General features: G+C 52.7%; 4 protein-coding genes across 4 annotated transcripts; all 4 read left to right on the top strand.

Annotated features, from left to right (window-relative positions):
* Window positions 1-1,163: 1,163 nt before the first annotated feature.
* Window positions 1,164-3,362, top strand: chs3 (putative chitin synthase activator (Chs3); the record flags this gene model as incomplete). The annotated part of the gene is made up of 3 exons (XM_026747217.1): window positions 1,164-3,030; window positions 3,075-3,287; window positions 3,334-3,362. The coding sequence occupies 3 exons, from the start codon at window positions 1,164-1,166 to the stop codon at window positions 3,360-3,362; spliced, it is 2,109 nt and encodes a 702-aa protein (XP_026604697.1).
* Window positions 3,363-4,034: 672 nt separating this feature from the next.
* DSM5745_05202 (aegerolysin family protein) lies at window positions 4,035-4,633 on the top strand (the record flags this gene model as incomplete). Its single annotated transcript, XM_026747218.1, has 2 exons — window positions 4,035-4,135; window positions 4,198-4,633. The coding sequence occupies 2 exons, from the start codon at window positions 4,035-4,037 to the stop codon at window positions 4,631-4,633; spliced, it is 537 nt and encodes a 178-aa protein (XP_026604698.1).
* A 4,466-nt stretch (window positions 4,634-9,099) lies between these two features.
* btgE (putative cell wall glucanase (Scw11)) lies at window positions 9,100-10,922 on the top strand (the record flags this gene model as incomplete). Its single annotated transcript, XM_026747219.1, has 2 exons — window positions 9,100-9,280; window positions 9,331-10,922. 2 exons carry the CDS (start codon window positions 9,100-9,102, stop codon window positions 10,920-10,922), a joined length of 1,773 nt encoding a protein of 590 aa, XP_026604699.1.
* Window positions 10,923-12,075: 1,153 nt separating this feature from the next.
* DSM5745_05204 (uncharacterized protein) lies at window positions 12,076-14,120 on the top strand (the record flags this gene model as incomplete). The annotated part of the gene is made up of 4 exons (XM_026747220.1): window positions 12,076-12,109; window positions 12,171-12,552; window positions 12,602-13,510; window positions 13,586-14,120. 4 exons carry the CDS (start codon window positions 12,076-12,078, stop codon window positions 14,118-14,120), a joined length of 1,860 nt encoding a protein of 619 aa, XP_026604700.1.
* Window positions 14,121-14,830: the final 710 nt, after the last annotated feature.

Below are 14,830 nucleotides of genomic sequence, written 5' to 3' on the forward strand. Positions count from 1 at the left end.
GCGTGGCTAATTAAAAAAAATTAATATAAAACTTTAGTTACAAGGCGGTATTTAAGGTAAAAAATATTAAAATTTAGGTTAAAAATTAAAAAAGCTAAGTTTCTTACTACTAAAAGTTTAATAGCTTATCTTAAAATAAGTTTTAAAAGTTATTTATTTTAAAAAGGTATTTTTACATATAAATTTTAGTATAAAATAACTTTAAAAAAATAACCTTAAGCAACTTAAAATTATAATATAACCTTAAATATTAAACAGGCATTAGTATAATACTAAACTTAATTTTATTAAGGGATTACATTTCTTAACAAGAAATACACTTTTTTAATTTTTTAGACCGCCTTTTGCTTCCGGACGGCGCTAAACCCCTTTTAATTAAGGAAGCGGTTAAGGGGTTCCGCGCCGGTGTGGCAGACGGAATCTATTCTGGCCGCCTGCATTCATTGATAGTACTGAATATAGAGTCAAGAATCTCTGCGACAATCGGAATAGAAGAGAAGCAGTGTTCAATGATAAAGTCTTGCTCCTACGCAGTGTCAGTAAACGGAGTATCTTGGTAGAGTTCCTGTGCCGGAAACCAAACGCTTGGCCCAACCGCCGCTCAGCTGGCAATTATTGCCATTATTGGCCCATTTTCTTTACCGTCCGATTCATCCACATCGTTCTCCCCCGCCCCTCTGCGCCTCTTCTTCTCTCGTTCGTTCTGCCTGCACCTTTCTTTTTCTCTCTTACTGTTACCTTCGTTTATTGTTATTGTCTCTGCCTTGTGTTTTGCCGTGCGAAACTCTTTTCTGCAAGCCATTCATCTGCCGTTCGCTTCTGACATCTCAATAGGGTCCTGTCTGTCGCTCGTTGTGGGCCCGCGATTCCCTCAGTCAACCGATCATCCCCCGTCTGACTCTTATAAGCTCCCCGACGATCCATCTTTCGCTTGTTCAGGCTCCTCGTCGACTGAGCTGCTCTCGTTCTCACACGCTGCGCTCGCTTGGAGGCCTCCTCGACCGCCCCCGGCCATCGTCATACAACCCTCCATGTCCGGATTATAGGCTCCTTCGTCTCGTACCACCTGCATCCGCCCAGGCCCTCGTTGAACGACAACGAGATTCGGAAACCGACCACAGTCAGCCATAGGTTCGGTGACGCGCATAGTCGACTGCGCAACAATGGCGAGCCCCGTGGCCAGCACCTATCCTCACCCTCATCCTCTTCCATCTCCTCCGCCCGTATATCATCCGTCTTCGCCCCCACATTCCCCGTCTCATCGCGAGTCTCAGCCCACGCCACGGAATTCAAACTACACGCCGACCTCTCCAGTCGCACGCAAATCACTACCGGAAGCGCCGCTGGGACACGTTGTACAGAGAGCTCAGCGCCAGTCTGTCCCCTCCGTCAGTGTAAACGGTCACTTGGAACAATCTGAAACGCAGAGTCCGACAGCTAGGAATGCTGATGACGACTACTTCACATCACACGTGCCGAATGCTGCATTCTCCAACCTGACGCTGGATGACAACCCCACAAAGCATGGAGGGTACCCCCCGCGAAAGCAGTCAGTCGGAGTTCTGCCTTCGTCCGGGAACATGGTTTATCGACACACCCCTGCCAGCAGCATATCATCTTTTGCTGTAGAACCTCAGCCGCATGATGAGCCTCAGATCGTTTGCAAAGACAGCGGGTCATCATTCGACCGCGATGGCCCTTCCGGTAGTCAAAACACATCATCTCGTGGCAGCATTGACAGCATGGCACAACCGTCTGAGAACTTCGAGCCACTGCACTATCATCATCGCCCATACCAACCCTCCCAGGCGGCTGCTCGGTCCACACCTGTTCTAGGATCAGCTGAGAATACCCCGGCGACGAACACTCACCTTACAGCCAAACGACCGCAGCGGCCACGGTCAACGTACTCTTTTGCGTCGGACAACGGGTCTCCCCAGGCATCACCCTACCTCAAACCCCGTGTCTCATCCAGGAACTCTGGCTCTCCTGATGTTCGACCGGTCTCGTTCGTTGACCTTCTCAACGCGCCATATCCTCAACCAGGTCCCGCTCCAGTTCATTTCGGCAACGCTCATCTTCGATCTTCTGTCGGAAACAACGCATCGTTGCTGAGCCATAAGCAGACATTTGATATGTATTTGGCGAATGTAAAAAAGACGGATGATTCGGCCCTTCAGTATGAATTTGCCGTTTTCATGGTCAACGCCATGCTGGAAATGCCAGATGATGTACTTGAGGGCGGCAAGCCATCAATATCCGCAGATAAAGACAAGACTTCTAACGAAATTACCCGTGCCCACCTCTTGAAAGAAGCAAAGTCGATATTCCAGGGGCTGGCCAGCCGGAGCTATCCGTTTGCACAGTACTACTTGGCGGATGGCTACGCCTCGGGCTTGTTTAGCAAGGGGAAGGAGGACTACGATCGCGCCTTCTCTCTGTTTGTGGCTGCAAGCAAGCACGGCCACGTCGAGGCATGCTACCGGACCGCTTTATGTTATGAGTTTGGCTGGGGGACTCGAGTTGACGCGGCTAGAGCTCAACAATTCTATCGCCAGGCGGCTTCGAAAAACCATCCAGGGGCTATGCTTCGAATGGCCAAGGCGTGCCTTGCAGGAGACATGGGTTTAGGCAAGCGATATCGCGAAGGTATCAAATGGTTGAAACGAGCGGCAGAGTCTTCCGATGCTCAGTACAATTCGGCACCTTACGAACTCGGCTTGCTCCACGAAACTGGTTATGGAGACGATGTTTTTGTCGACCCTTCCTATGCTGCTCAACTCTTTACCAAGTCGGCCGACCTGGGCCATGTAGAGGCCTGCTACCGTCTTGGCGATGCCTACGAGCACGGGAAGTTGAATTGCCCGAAAGATCCTGCCCTCAGCATTCACTTCTATACTGGAGCTGCCCAAGGTGGGCATCCGTTGGCAATGATGGCACTGTGTGCTTGGTACCTAGTTGGTGCAGAGCCGGTGCTGGAGAAAGACGAGAATGAGGCATACGAATGGGCCAAGCAGGCCGCTGAACTCGGTAAGTTTCTTATTTTCCAGAAAAAATCCGTCTAATGAAGGCAGGGCTGGCGAAAGCGCAATATGCTGTAGGATACTTCACAGAGATGGGCATTGGATGTCGACGCGATCCGTTGGAGGCCAACGTCTGGTACGTCAAAGCGGCCGATCAAGGGGATACCAGAGCGGTGCACCGTATCGCAGCAATCCGAGCTGCGGCAGACGGCGTGAACCCAGCGCTGGCCGCTGCGGATGCCAACGGGAAGAAACGCAAGAGCGGTACGTCTGGGTAACCAAATCCTCGAGTTTTACTGACGATGATCAGACGGCAAGAAAAGATTCGGTATTTTCTAGGCTATATGAACGGCAGTCTATAGAAGCGGATACAAGCGGACCATGTCTGCGACGGATAATACATAATACACAGGATTTGCACTTGCACGGACATTGGTACTCTCTCTTACTGCAGCGAATTGTTACGCACGGATTTGTACGAACCGCATTTGGGAGGGCATCCGGACCATGTTTATCTCATTGCCCAGGCGATCATCACTTGCACATAGTTTTGATATCTTTTTGTGTGATTACCATCATACCGAATACAAATAAAATAGTACACGGTTTTGAGGCTTGATCGGTTTTATCATTCAAGTACAATGGCTTAATGATCGCCAGCTTTAGTCCTGCAGCAGTCGTCATGGGTGGCAGCTTCCCCGCATTCTCTCCGCCTCTGTCCGTCTCCAGATTTCTATTTCGCCGACCATTGGAAACTCACCCTCTCAACCACCTATCCCATCCTATCAGACATCCCCTGTCTCACCGAAGGTTAATCATGACTTCATCACATTCGAAGAGCCAACAAGCGCGCATCCACGGGTCCACACAATTGACCATGCAATACCCCGCAAGAAGCATATAAACTGCCCAGTGCCAGATCTCCCCTCTCTCCGTCTCCTCACACCCAGCCGCCACATAACAACCCATTCATTCCTATCATTATACTTACAGTCCAATCAATCAGTCAAGATGGAACCATCCGACCCCCTCGACTCCCAATGGATCTCCATCCACATCCGCGACCGTCTCAAGAACCGCGACATCAACATCCGCGACTCCCTCGTCTCCCCGTGCGCCCTCCCCTCCCATCCTACTAACCCAGTTACAACTAACCCTTAACCCGCCAATGCAGCGGCGACTTCCACTCCCCCGACGACCCCTCGGAATCCCTCACCGAATCCTCCATCGACAAAATGACCATACCCTCCGATGGCCTCGGCGAAGTCTGCGCAACCGGCCGCCGCGGCAGCGAAGGCTGGCTTGACCTCTTCGACGGCGACAAGAAAATCTGCGAGCTGCACTGGGATAACCGGGCTGAGCGGTCGTGGAACGACTTTGAGGTGCTTGAGCCCGATGAGGGATACCGCGTTGAGTGCTCTGGCTGGAGTGCGGAGCGCGGACCGCTGGGCCATGTCTTTGTTGATGTTAGTGAGGCGGTTAAGGAGGAGGTGAGGCGGGAGAAGGAGATTGGGGGTTTGAGGGTCTTTGAGGGTCCGGGTGTTGGCGAGAAGAGTGTGAATGTGGCAGGCGAAGTTCCTGTGCGTGGGGGGATGGGGGAGGGGGTGTAGAGTGGTAGAGTTTGGGGAAGGTGAGTTGGGGGTTGGGTTGAATATGTCGAACAAGAAAATATCCTGCCAGTGTTGGTTTGTTATTTGGTTATTTCTAGCTGTACCTGTCAATGGAATTTTTCGAATCTGTTAGCTGCAGATCTCACGTCTGGAAGCCTTGTAATCGGCTCCAGCTTCCATGTGCTTATACCACTAGAGATATCTTCTGATACCTTCTTACCTCCTACGTTTAACCAAGATCTACCTATTTTCTCCTATACCTTGAGGGAAGTGGTCATCATCCTTCTTGCATTAAACAGCTATGCTACATGTGTGCACAAATCGTGTCCGACGTATGGAGAGAGAATCCTGATTCGCGACTTCGGGCATCAGATGCCTAGGGGTATGAGGTGAAACGAGGGCAGGAAGCAGAGGCAGAAGGCGAAACATCTACGCGAGTGGTATGAGAGAGATGGTCTGGCCACGATCAGGCCCTCTACCACGCTTACAGTATGATGTCCTTGCTAATCGTGTCTTCGGCGATGTTCCAGCATCATGTTCCAGTGTCACGGCAGAACTATATATCCTCGCTAGGGCCTACGCAAAAGTTGCCGAATATCAAAATTCCCCGAGAGTTGCTTTGGATATACATTCAACAGCAACTGTCGGTTCTTATCCCGCCGGTCCTTTAGGTACTGTGCTCATTGTAGAACCCCACCTTATCACGATCAAAGATCGAGCCAGAATCTCATCCAAATCGATCCCGCGATCGCATCGCCCAGCCCCCATACCCCAGCCAGCAAGGCAGACAAGCAAATGCCCTCACGGCCCTCACCTCAGTCACATAAATATAGAAACCAACCATCATCTCAGTCTCCACCGTGTATCAGCTCTGCAGATCCGTCCTACCATCGCAGCCCTGATTTGCCCACAGGGTTGTCCCCTGCACGCAGCTGGAGCTGTCAAACAACATTGGAATGTCTCCTGAAAATCCGTACCCACGTTGCGTCATGGCGAGGTCCGCGTGTCAAGAGAGTTGAATCAAGGGGTAGGATAGCTTAAAGGATTGGAATTCCGGGAGAAAACTTACTTTTGACGTATCCTCTGCAACACCAATTCTCTCGCTCCCTCCTACCAAAGAAAAGTACCGATAAGCAAGCAGACGCAATGCAACTCCTCACCCTCTTCACGGCGGTCCTCGCTGCAGGAGCCACGACAGCTACGGCCATGCCGTCCGAGTTCAAGACGCAGATTTCGTGTATTGGTGTACGTCCTTTTCTATCCGCATCCGAATCCCCGCCAAACTTCGATGGCAGGCAAGGCTAATTGTTCTGCTTGCTGTAGCTTAACAACCGCGCGTGCGACAACTCAACCATGAACATCATGTGCTGTCCGCCGCTGACGTGCGGAAGTGACGCGGTATGTTTGCTCCCCGAAATATCTGTTTATCGGGTTTGGGCCGTGGTTGTGCTAATTGTTTTGTTTCGGATAGCGTTGCCATTAATTGGCTTATTTGCATACTTGCTGAGTACGCCCAGTCGACATCGATTGATTGACTGGCCTTCACCGGCGCACTCTCCGCACGACACGATCTACAAAGGATGAGGACTAGCAAAGGTGGAAGGGTTATGCGGTCGCGATGAGGAGAGAATGGGTACATATTTTATGAAGACTCATCGCGGTGGATTTGGTCGCGACATAGCGTCCTGCGTACATATAAATATCGCGATGCACCACTGGACCTCACTCGGTCGGCAAAGCCAAAGGAGATCAATCCTCTTTGACTGTTTGTATGTACTATGCCAATGAAGTGCGAGTATGAATGACATTTGAGCTTGACGATTTCGTTAGCCTGGTATTCCAGTATGTAGGAGCATGTAAGACCAGTGATGCGCTGAACTGCCACGGAAATGTGTTCCAATGTCTGAGGCATCTGCCTTGGTGGACTTCTCTTCCGATCGTCCTGTGTTTCTGCGTTACGATTGAAGAAGCGAAGAATGCATGTATCTCGACAGACGACAGGAGTCAGGGTATGATCTGGAGCGGAAGAACAGCAGCTACCACTTTAGTTGCGGGGACTGTCGCTTTCCCCAAGTCAAGGTGAGCTGAGGTGGAGAGAATAGTCGATAGCGACGAAAATTTGACGTCTCACAAGAAGACATCTCTGAATCGACTCTAAAGCCTCCGGAAAAGGCACTACGGCTCGCGAGTTGCAACTTGTGAGCTAGCACCTCCGTCGCTATCCATATTAAGGAGATGGTCGGGATAGGGGAGTTGGTGTCTCCTGAATCGATCAGGACGTAAAAGCCTCGACCGTGACTCCGTGAGTTGAAGTCTTGGAGACCTCAAAGTGCACTATCGAAAGCGTGGGCGGAGTCGACCGTTATAGAAAGGGGTCTCAGAAACCACCCCACAGCCGTCTTTAAGACATCCGAGGCGCCGAGCCGTTTCCCCTGAGTCCCTGAATGCGGAGCGAGGGTAGACTTTAGAAGTCAAGTCGATTTGAGTCTCGAGCCGATACCAGGGATCAACTCTGTTCGAGACTGGCTTATCTTCAAGCTCGCGGACGATGTTCTCCTGAAAACATAGGCGACAATGATAGAACCGTCGGCGTCAGACAGTTAGTGCTCCCACGATATTAATAGGCATCGACATATTACGCTCCTAAATTGGTGACTCCGAAGTGAAACAAGCGCAGCGCGGCAGAGGCAGCTATCGCTGCTTGAGCATTCACGCGATGATCTTTGTTTAGCCTCAAAGAGCCTTCGGCCAAGCATTGATGGTGGAAATAGTTGCAACCCGGATCTCGTTCGAGACCGCCGTATTCAGCTGATCGTTGCCGCAAAGGACAGAGTCGCGCGGCGAGCTTGAAGATCTTGTTTATGGAAGAAGCCGGGCCATTTGAATTGCGAAAGAGCTTTCAACCACCTAAAGGATATGGGAGGTCACGATGAGGTAGAAATCGGTAGAGCCTGTCAATCCCATTCCCGGCGTAGAGCGGTGCACGTCATACTCTGGGTAGACCCGACGTGAAGAGCTCTCAGTCAAAAATCGAGATCTCTTGGAGAGGGCAGGGGTGGATGCCGGCCCCCGGGTCTCGGCAGAGTCGGCATCGTGCTCCGCGGAGTATCAGTATCTTCGAATCAAAAGGAAGCAAATCACTGGGCCAGCGATGGGCTTCTGAAGCTTGAAGGAAGTGCTGGATCTTCGCTGTTCCTTCTGCCTCGGTGGCGATCGACCGGTTTATTGACAATAATCGAGTCTGTTCCGTCTGATTGCGACTGCCGCTCGTTCGTTTCCTGAGCCAGCAATGAGCCTCGAGGCCCTCGACCTCGATAGTAGTGGACGTTATCGAGCTTTCGTTTCACCTTTTGATAGTGCCTTCCGGCGTCTTGGTGAGGCTGAGCCATCACAACCGTCATCCATCATCATGAGAATCGCCCCTGACTAAGATACGGCGGTGTGTATTGCGTAACGGTAGTCAGGCACGAGAGCAGTGCTATTGGTGGACCGCACGATGGCTGTGGGAAACCCGGCCAGTGGCAGCTCTCAATCTACGGTTAAAAGTGGGCTGGAACAAATTGACCATGAATTTGGATGTTCCAAGATTCGGGGATTCTGTTTGTTTTGCCGGCTGGAGTCAACGTGGGAACCATGTCTCAGTCGTCTCTGCAGTGGGCAGGGCAACTGAAGAATCCAGAGACATCTGAGATTGTTTGTCAGAAGAAATGCCGGTGGCGGATGAGATGACATGAAGGTTCGCCTGGGCCTGAAACAGGATTTCAGTTCACATGGTAATTTTGAAACTCTATTCCGAAGACGTGTCGCTCTCGCAGATTGCGCACCACGTCGCTGTCTATCTTGTCTTCGGCGTTTATCTGATGAAAGAGCCAATTCAAGATGACCAAGTATACGAGCGACAACAGTCAGGCTGGACTCTGGACTCTGGAGTTTGCAGAGTCCGAGTCCAAGTCTGCAAGGGAACGGCGAAGAGCAAGTGGAGCCCATGTTATGACCTTACTGAAAGAGGAAACCACGCGAGCTGGCGTGGGCTGTCAGTGGCTGGTGGCTTCAGTATAATTTCCGCAGCCCCGCTCCTTCCAAGCTGGAGATCAGCATTCGCCCAGGATGCCCCTTTTGCCTCAGCCTTCGACTCTTCTCTGATCCTGGCCAGAACATCGCCTGCCAATCACCAGCCTCGCCTGCGCCAGAACCTGCTCCCCAAGCCCCAGAATGAATTGGCCCTAATTTCCTCGCGGCCCCCTCTTTTCTCCTGCCTCGCCCTTCTTCTTCTCACCTTTTCCTCTTCTCCCGGTGATCGTTCTCTCTCTCTGCTTCCCACCGGTCCAGAGGCCTCCTCCCCGTCGCTCTTTTGCACTTGTGCCATTGACCACCGCTTCACTCTTTCAGCGGGCATTCATTGCGATTATACACACAAAACCCCCAAAATCGACTCGACATAAACGTTTGTTTATTTTCTATACAACATGAGGGGAGCTATCCTGGCCACCGCGGCCGCCTTTGCCGGCACCGCCGTTGCGGACATGCACATGCGCCGCCATGCTCACGAGGGTCTTCACCACCGCGCCCTCCACGCCCCCTCCGCCGCTCCCGAGGAGGAGTGCGGCTGCACAACCGAGGTCATCACCTACTGGGGCGAGCCAACCAGTAAGTTGTCAACTCATTGTCAATTGTCGGGACGAGCTAACGGCTCCTAGCCATCCCCCTTCCGGTCACCACCAGCACCAGCACCCCCGTCGAGGTCCCTACCAGCACCGTGACCTCCGAGACCACTCAGACCGTCGAGTCGACCAGCACCAGCACCGTCACGGTCACTGCTACGTCCTCTGCTTCTCCGGTCGAGACTCCCTCCGAGGTCCCCTCCGAGACTCCCGTCGAGACTCCGGTCGAAACCCCTGTGGTCACTCTCCCTACCCCCGGCGTGACCAGCTACTCGGAGACTGGTACCTACACCATCCCCGCCACCACGCTCACCGTCACCGACACGACCACTGTCTGCGGTGCTACCACCACCGACCTCCCCAGCGGTACCCACACCTACGGAGGTGTCACCACCATCGTTGAGACCGCTACGACTATCACCTGCCCCTACGCCACCGTCAAGCCCACCGGCAGCACCGTCACCAGCGTCATCGAGACCACGACCTACGTCTGCCCCTCCGCTGGCACCTACACCATCGCCCCTACGACCACCTACGTGCCCACCTCCACCGTGGTCGTCTACCCCACCCCGGCCACCGTCACCCCTGGTACCTACACCAACCCCGGCACCACCGTCACTGTGACTCGCACCGAGGACGTCTACTACTGCCCCTACACCAACGGTAACGAGCCCACCAGCGTTCCTGCTGTCCCCACCTCTGCTGTCCCCACCACCACTGCCGTCCCTACCACTGAGGCCCCTACCACCAGCGCTGTCTCTACCACCAGCGTTGTCCCCACCAGCAGCAGCACCAGCTCCTCTGCCACCAGCGTCCCCACCGGTGTCAGCGGTACCCAGATGGGTATGACCTTCACTCCTTACAACAACGACGGAACCTGCATGAGCAAGTCCGATGTTCTGAGCAAGGTCGCTGTTATCAAGCAGAAGGGCTTCTCCCACGTTCGTGTCTACGGCACTGACTGCAGCACCCTTGAGTACGTCGGCGAGGCTTGCAAGACCCACAGTCTGCAGATGATCCTCGGTGTCAGCGTTGACAGCTCCACTGGCCTTGAGGGCGCTCGTTCCCAGTTCTCCGACATCACCAGCTGGGGCCAGTGGGACCTTGTCTCTCTCATCGCTGTCGGTAACGAAGTCGTTAACCAGAAGATTGCCTCTGCTGCTCAGCTCGCCAGCTTCATCTCCGAGGCCGCCAGCGCTTTCTCCGCTGCCGGCTACACTGGTCAGGTCACCACTGCTGAGCCCATTGATACCTGGCTCGCCAGCGGCTCTACTCTCTGCCCTGTTGTTGACATCCTCGGTGCCAACCTTCACCCCTTCTTCAACGCTGAGTTCACCGCCGAGGAGGCCGGTACCCTCGTCAGCAACCAGATCAGCGACCTCAAGGAGGTCTGCTCTGGCAAGGACGTCATCAACCTCGAGACCGGCTGGCCCAACGCCGGTAACGCCAACGGAAAGGCCGTCCCCGGCGAGGCCGAGCAGACCACCGCCATCAAGTCCCTTCTCGAGAAGGTCGGCGGTGTCTCCGTCTTCTTCTCCTACGCCAACGACGGCTGGAAGTCCAAGTTCGCTTCCTCTGACACTTACGGTGTTGAGCAGCACTGGGGATGCATTGACCAGTTCAAATAAGTCAATCGCCCTGGAGCCTAGTCGCGCGGCATTCTAAATGCAACTCTTCTGTTGTTCTTTTATGTCCGTCGTGTCGCTTCCTTTCCACGACTGGACCCATATACTCACTTCTTCGTATACTTTATGCTCCTGTAGTAAATATATCACCTTCTTGTCCTTTATATCGATTGGTTTACTTTGGGTTGCATCCGCCGGTTTACTTTGTTTCTATTTTGTATATGCTAATTCCACGGGCTTATGATCTTAAACCTAATCGAATTCTCATATGAACATCTACTAAATATTCTGTCTTCTGGATTGTTCGACGAAGAAGTAGCGACAGCAGCTCCCATGAAAATAGATGCCAGCTCGTGTAGTATTGAGAGCTAGGCGACGAGGCAATAAATACAAATTATCACTAGTATCTTGCCTATAAAGTCAATGAACTCACCAAGTCGTTTTCCCATGCCCTGCCATTGTCATGTTGTGCTAGTCACGCTGGCGGAATGGACTTATATCTTTCCTCGCATCTCTCAACTCCTCCGTCTCAATTTCACTCCCATCAGGGACAACCGACCATTTCATAATTACAGAAATCCAGGTTCAATATTTATTGCCTAGGTTGAAGACTTGAGGTATTAATCGTCATCGACGGATAGCGACGTGGTCCGTCCCCCTACCTCAAATGTCAGACCAAAATTGGACCAGGCACTCACCAACACGCTTGAAAGACAAATTTGCTTTTTCCAACCCTTCAGCCTAGCCATGCTAGCAACGCTTGTTTCAACCTGAAAAGAGAGTCTTGCTCAGCAAGAATCACCGTCGCATGATAAGACCAATTCGACCATGGCTGTGCAATCCGGGGACCGACACTCTCTCCTCACTCGGGTAGGGACCGACACTCGCACTACGTTCCAGTTACACGCTTACAGCCTCAATCACAACTCCTACGGCCAATGGAGCTCCGTAGCTCTCCCGAGAGCGGGGAATGACAGCAGCAACCCCCTGCGTTTCTGTTCGCCGACTGCTCGCTATGAATGGCTGCCCACCCGCTAAAAATACTATTAAGCGCCTGCGCGGAGTTGGAGGATGAAGTGGCTACTGCTACTTAAGCGTAGGAATTTTCCCTGCAGGAGGCTTCCAGAAAGATGTTTTACAAATGTTCCGGGCAAACATGTTTTCGAATTCAAAGGGTGGCGCGCTGGCTGGTGAGGACTTGCCCTGTGTCTCTGTTTTACGGGCATTGCGTGCTAATCGGGTCATTGATAGACAGCGGCACGGTAAAAAAGCGAGATGGCATCCATTGGAGGATGCCGACGGCTATGGGCGTGTGCTGGATTATTGGATTGGGACTGGCGCTTGGTCATCATTTTTACTACTTCTCGTTGAACGGTACCATTGTCCCCGGGCAGACGCAGCAGGAATGGTCCCTGAGAGTAGGGACTGGGCTCGCCTTTTTGACGAAGACGTTCTTGACTACGGGCGTTGGTATTGCCTGCGTGCAGAATCTCTGGTGGATTCTGCGTTCGAGGCCAGTTAGGCTGTCGACGTTGGATTCGATGTGGGATATCCGGGGCAACATCTTCAACTTCTTCGATCCTCATATATGGCTTCGAGGTCCCAACGTGGCTGTACTAGGGCTTATCTCGTGGTGTGTAGATGCTCTACTGCGTTGTCAAGGGCTTGCTAATATGCATCAGGTGCATTCCTCTAGTTACTGTCGTTACTCCATCGACGCTATCAGTTCGGTCCACGATAGGCACCATGCTGCAAGAACAGCAAATGCCAGCCATCGACTTCGACTTCGACAAGTTCTACACCATGGACGACGGTGGGCCAACAGGCCCGACACCCAGCGTATCTCGCTTTATAACCGGAGCTGTCATCCAGGGGACGATCCCTAGCATCCCAGCTCCAGCACCAAACTCATCGTATTCGCTTTCTTTCTACAGCCCATTGATACAGTGCAGCAACTCCAGCGCCAATGTCAGCCAGCAAGTATACGACTGGTCACGAGCCAACAATTTCTACTCGACATCATTTCTAGGCTTCACGCCCGAAACCGATAACATCTCCTACGCCATGCATAGGCGAGTCTATACGTCCTATCCAGGCCCCGATAATGGGGACAGGAACGCCGACGTTGCGGGCAAACTGATCATGACAGTCTCGCCCTTTATGCCCCTGGACAAACGATGGGTCGTTGAATGCGGGATATACAACGCCTCTTACGCCGTGAACTTCAACTTCACAAACGGCGTTCAATCGACCGAGATCACGGACCTTAAAGTCCTCGGCCGCGTCCGCGATCACACCCAGCACGAGTTACCGAAGCCCGCAAATGAAGACCAGCTCTTCGCGTACACGGCCATGCTCAAGGCCTTCAGAGACGTCCTGGAGGGACGATGCGTCCAGAGCGGCTCAACCTGCACCGACACCCAGATCTACTCCACGGCACTTGTCAACTCTAAGCAGATCTGGCAGCTGGTGTATAACGATAACAAGAGAGTCGGAAACACAACATATGACTCGCTAGGCTCGATTCTAGACGTTGCGTCTGAGTTAGGGCAGAATATCACCCTGAGCTTCTTTGGCAGTCCGTATTTCCTGTACGTCGTAGCTCTGCCCAACTTACCCATTATCCAAGTCAATTTAGAGCAGATCAGGCTGATAAACTGAACTAGAAACACCTCCCTCGGCCCAACCGTCAACGTAACAATCCACCCAAACCAAACCGAATACGTCTACTCTCAGCGCAACCTCCTACTAGCCTACGGCCTCTCGGTCTTCATCTCCCTCCTCTGCATCATCGCCGGCCTCCTCACAATGTGGGACAACGGCATAGCCTTCACCGACTCGCCGACTACCATCCTGCGCGCAACGCGGAACGCCAAATTCGACGAGATCGTGCCGGTTGATTCGACGGCTGGCGCGGACCCAGCGCCCGAGTCGCTGGCGAGCACGAGGGTCCTTTGGATTCCTGAGCCGGGAAGTAATGATGCTGTCGCTGGACTGAGGCCGCTTCCCAACGAGGCGGAGCCGGAGAAGGGTGTCAGCGGGAATGGGAATGGGAATGGAGAGTCACAGACGAGCTCGCGCTCGCCGATTACGTTTGTTAATGGGATTCCGGGGTGGGAGAGGAAGACGTATAGACCGACTATTGAGAGGGTTGAGAGTGAGGCTAGGGAGGCGGAGGCATCGCCGGGTGGGTTTATATAGGATGTGGATGGTGTGTAGTATATGATTCACGACATTCTGATTATATGGGCGAGCAAGAGATATATACATTGGGCTATTGAATGTTCAGCTCTTCATGATCAAGACCTCCTTCACCTACCAACCAGCATTGTAGTCCGAGAGGAAGTTCATCGAGTAGCTTGAATTCGAGATAAGTGTAGTGTATGATGTTCGCGAGGATATTGGAGGGCTGATCTGCGAGGGACTGGGGAATGTATCAGGTTTAGCTGGAGCGGGTGGGGATGGAGGCATGGCATGGCAATGACATGGGTTGATCGCGGTGGCGGTCTGTGGTTGGATCGGAGTTCCAGAGAGTATGAGCATGGACGCCATGAGGAGAGCCAAGCTGGTATGATACGAAATGACATGTTGACCTGCAGCGCGGAGGGCTCCGAGGAACTCAAGTCGTTCGAGGTGACTGGGAACACTCGTTTGCCACGATGGTTCGTTGCATCTCGAACATGTTCGATTCTCTCTACACATGGTTTTCACACCGTTGATGGAAAACATAGCTTCAAGATCCTATTTTCCCCGAGAACAGGTTATCCCGTGCCATCCCATCCTTCGCTCTCCTGCGGCGCAGCTCAGCCCCCAACTCAACCCAGCCAGCATCATGCCACCCGCACCGACACAACGACACAACGCCCAACTATACTAGCACTCCTCCGCGAACTACATCATGCCATACCAAA

The sequence above is a fragment of the Aspergillus mulundensis genome (assembly GCF_003369625.1).
Source record: "Aspergillus mulundensis strain DSM 5745 chromosome Unknown scaffold_4, whole genome shotgun sequence".
Classification (NCBI taxonomy): Eukaryota; Fungi; Ascomycota; class Eurotiomycetes; order Eurotiales; family Aspergillaceae; genus Aspergillus; species Aspergillus mulundensis.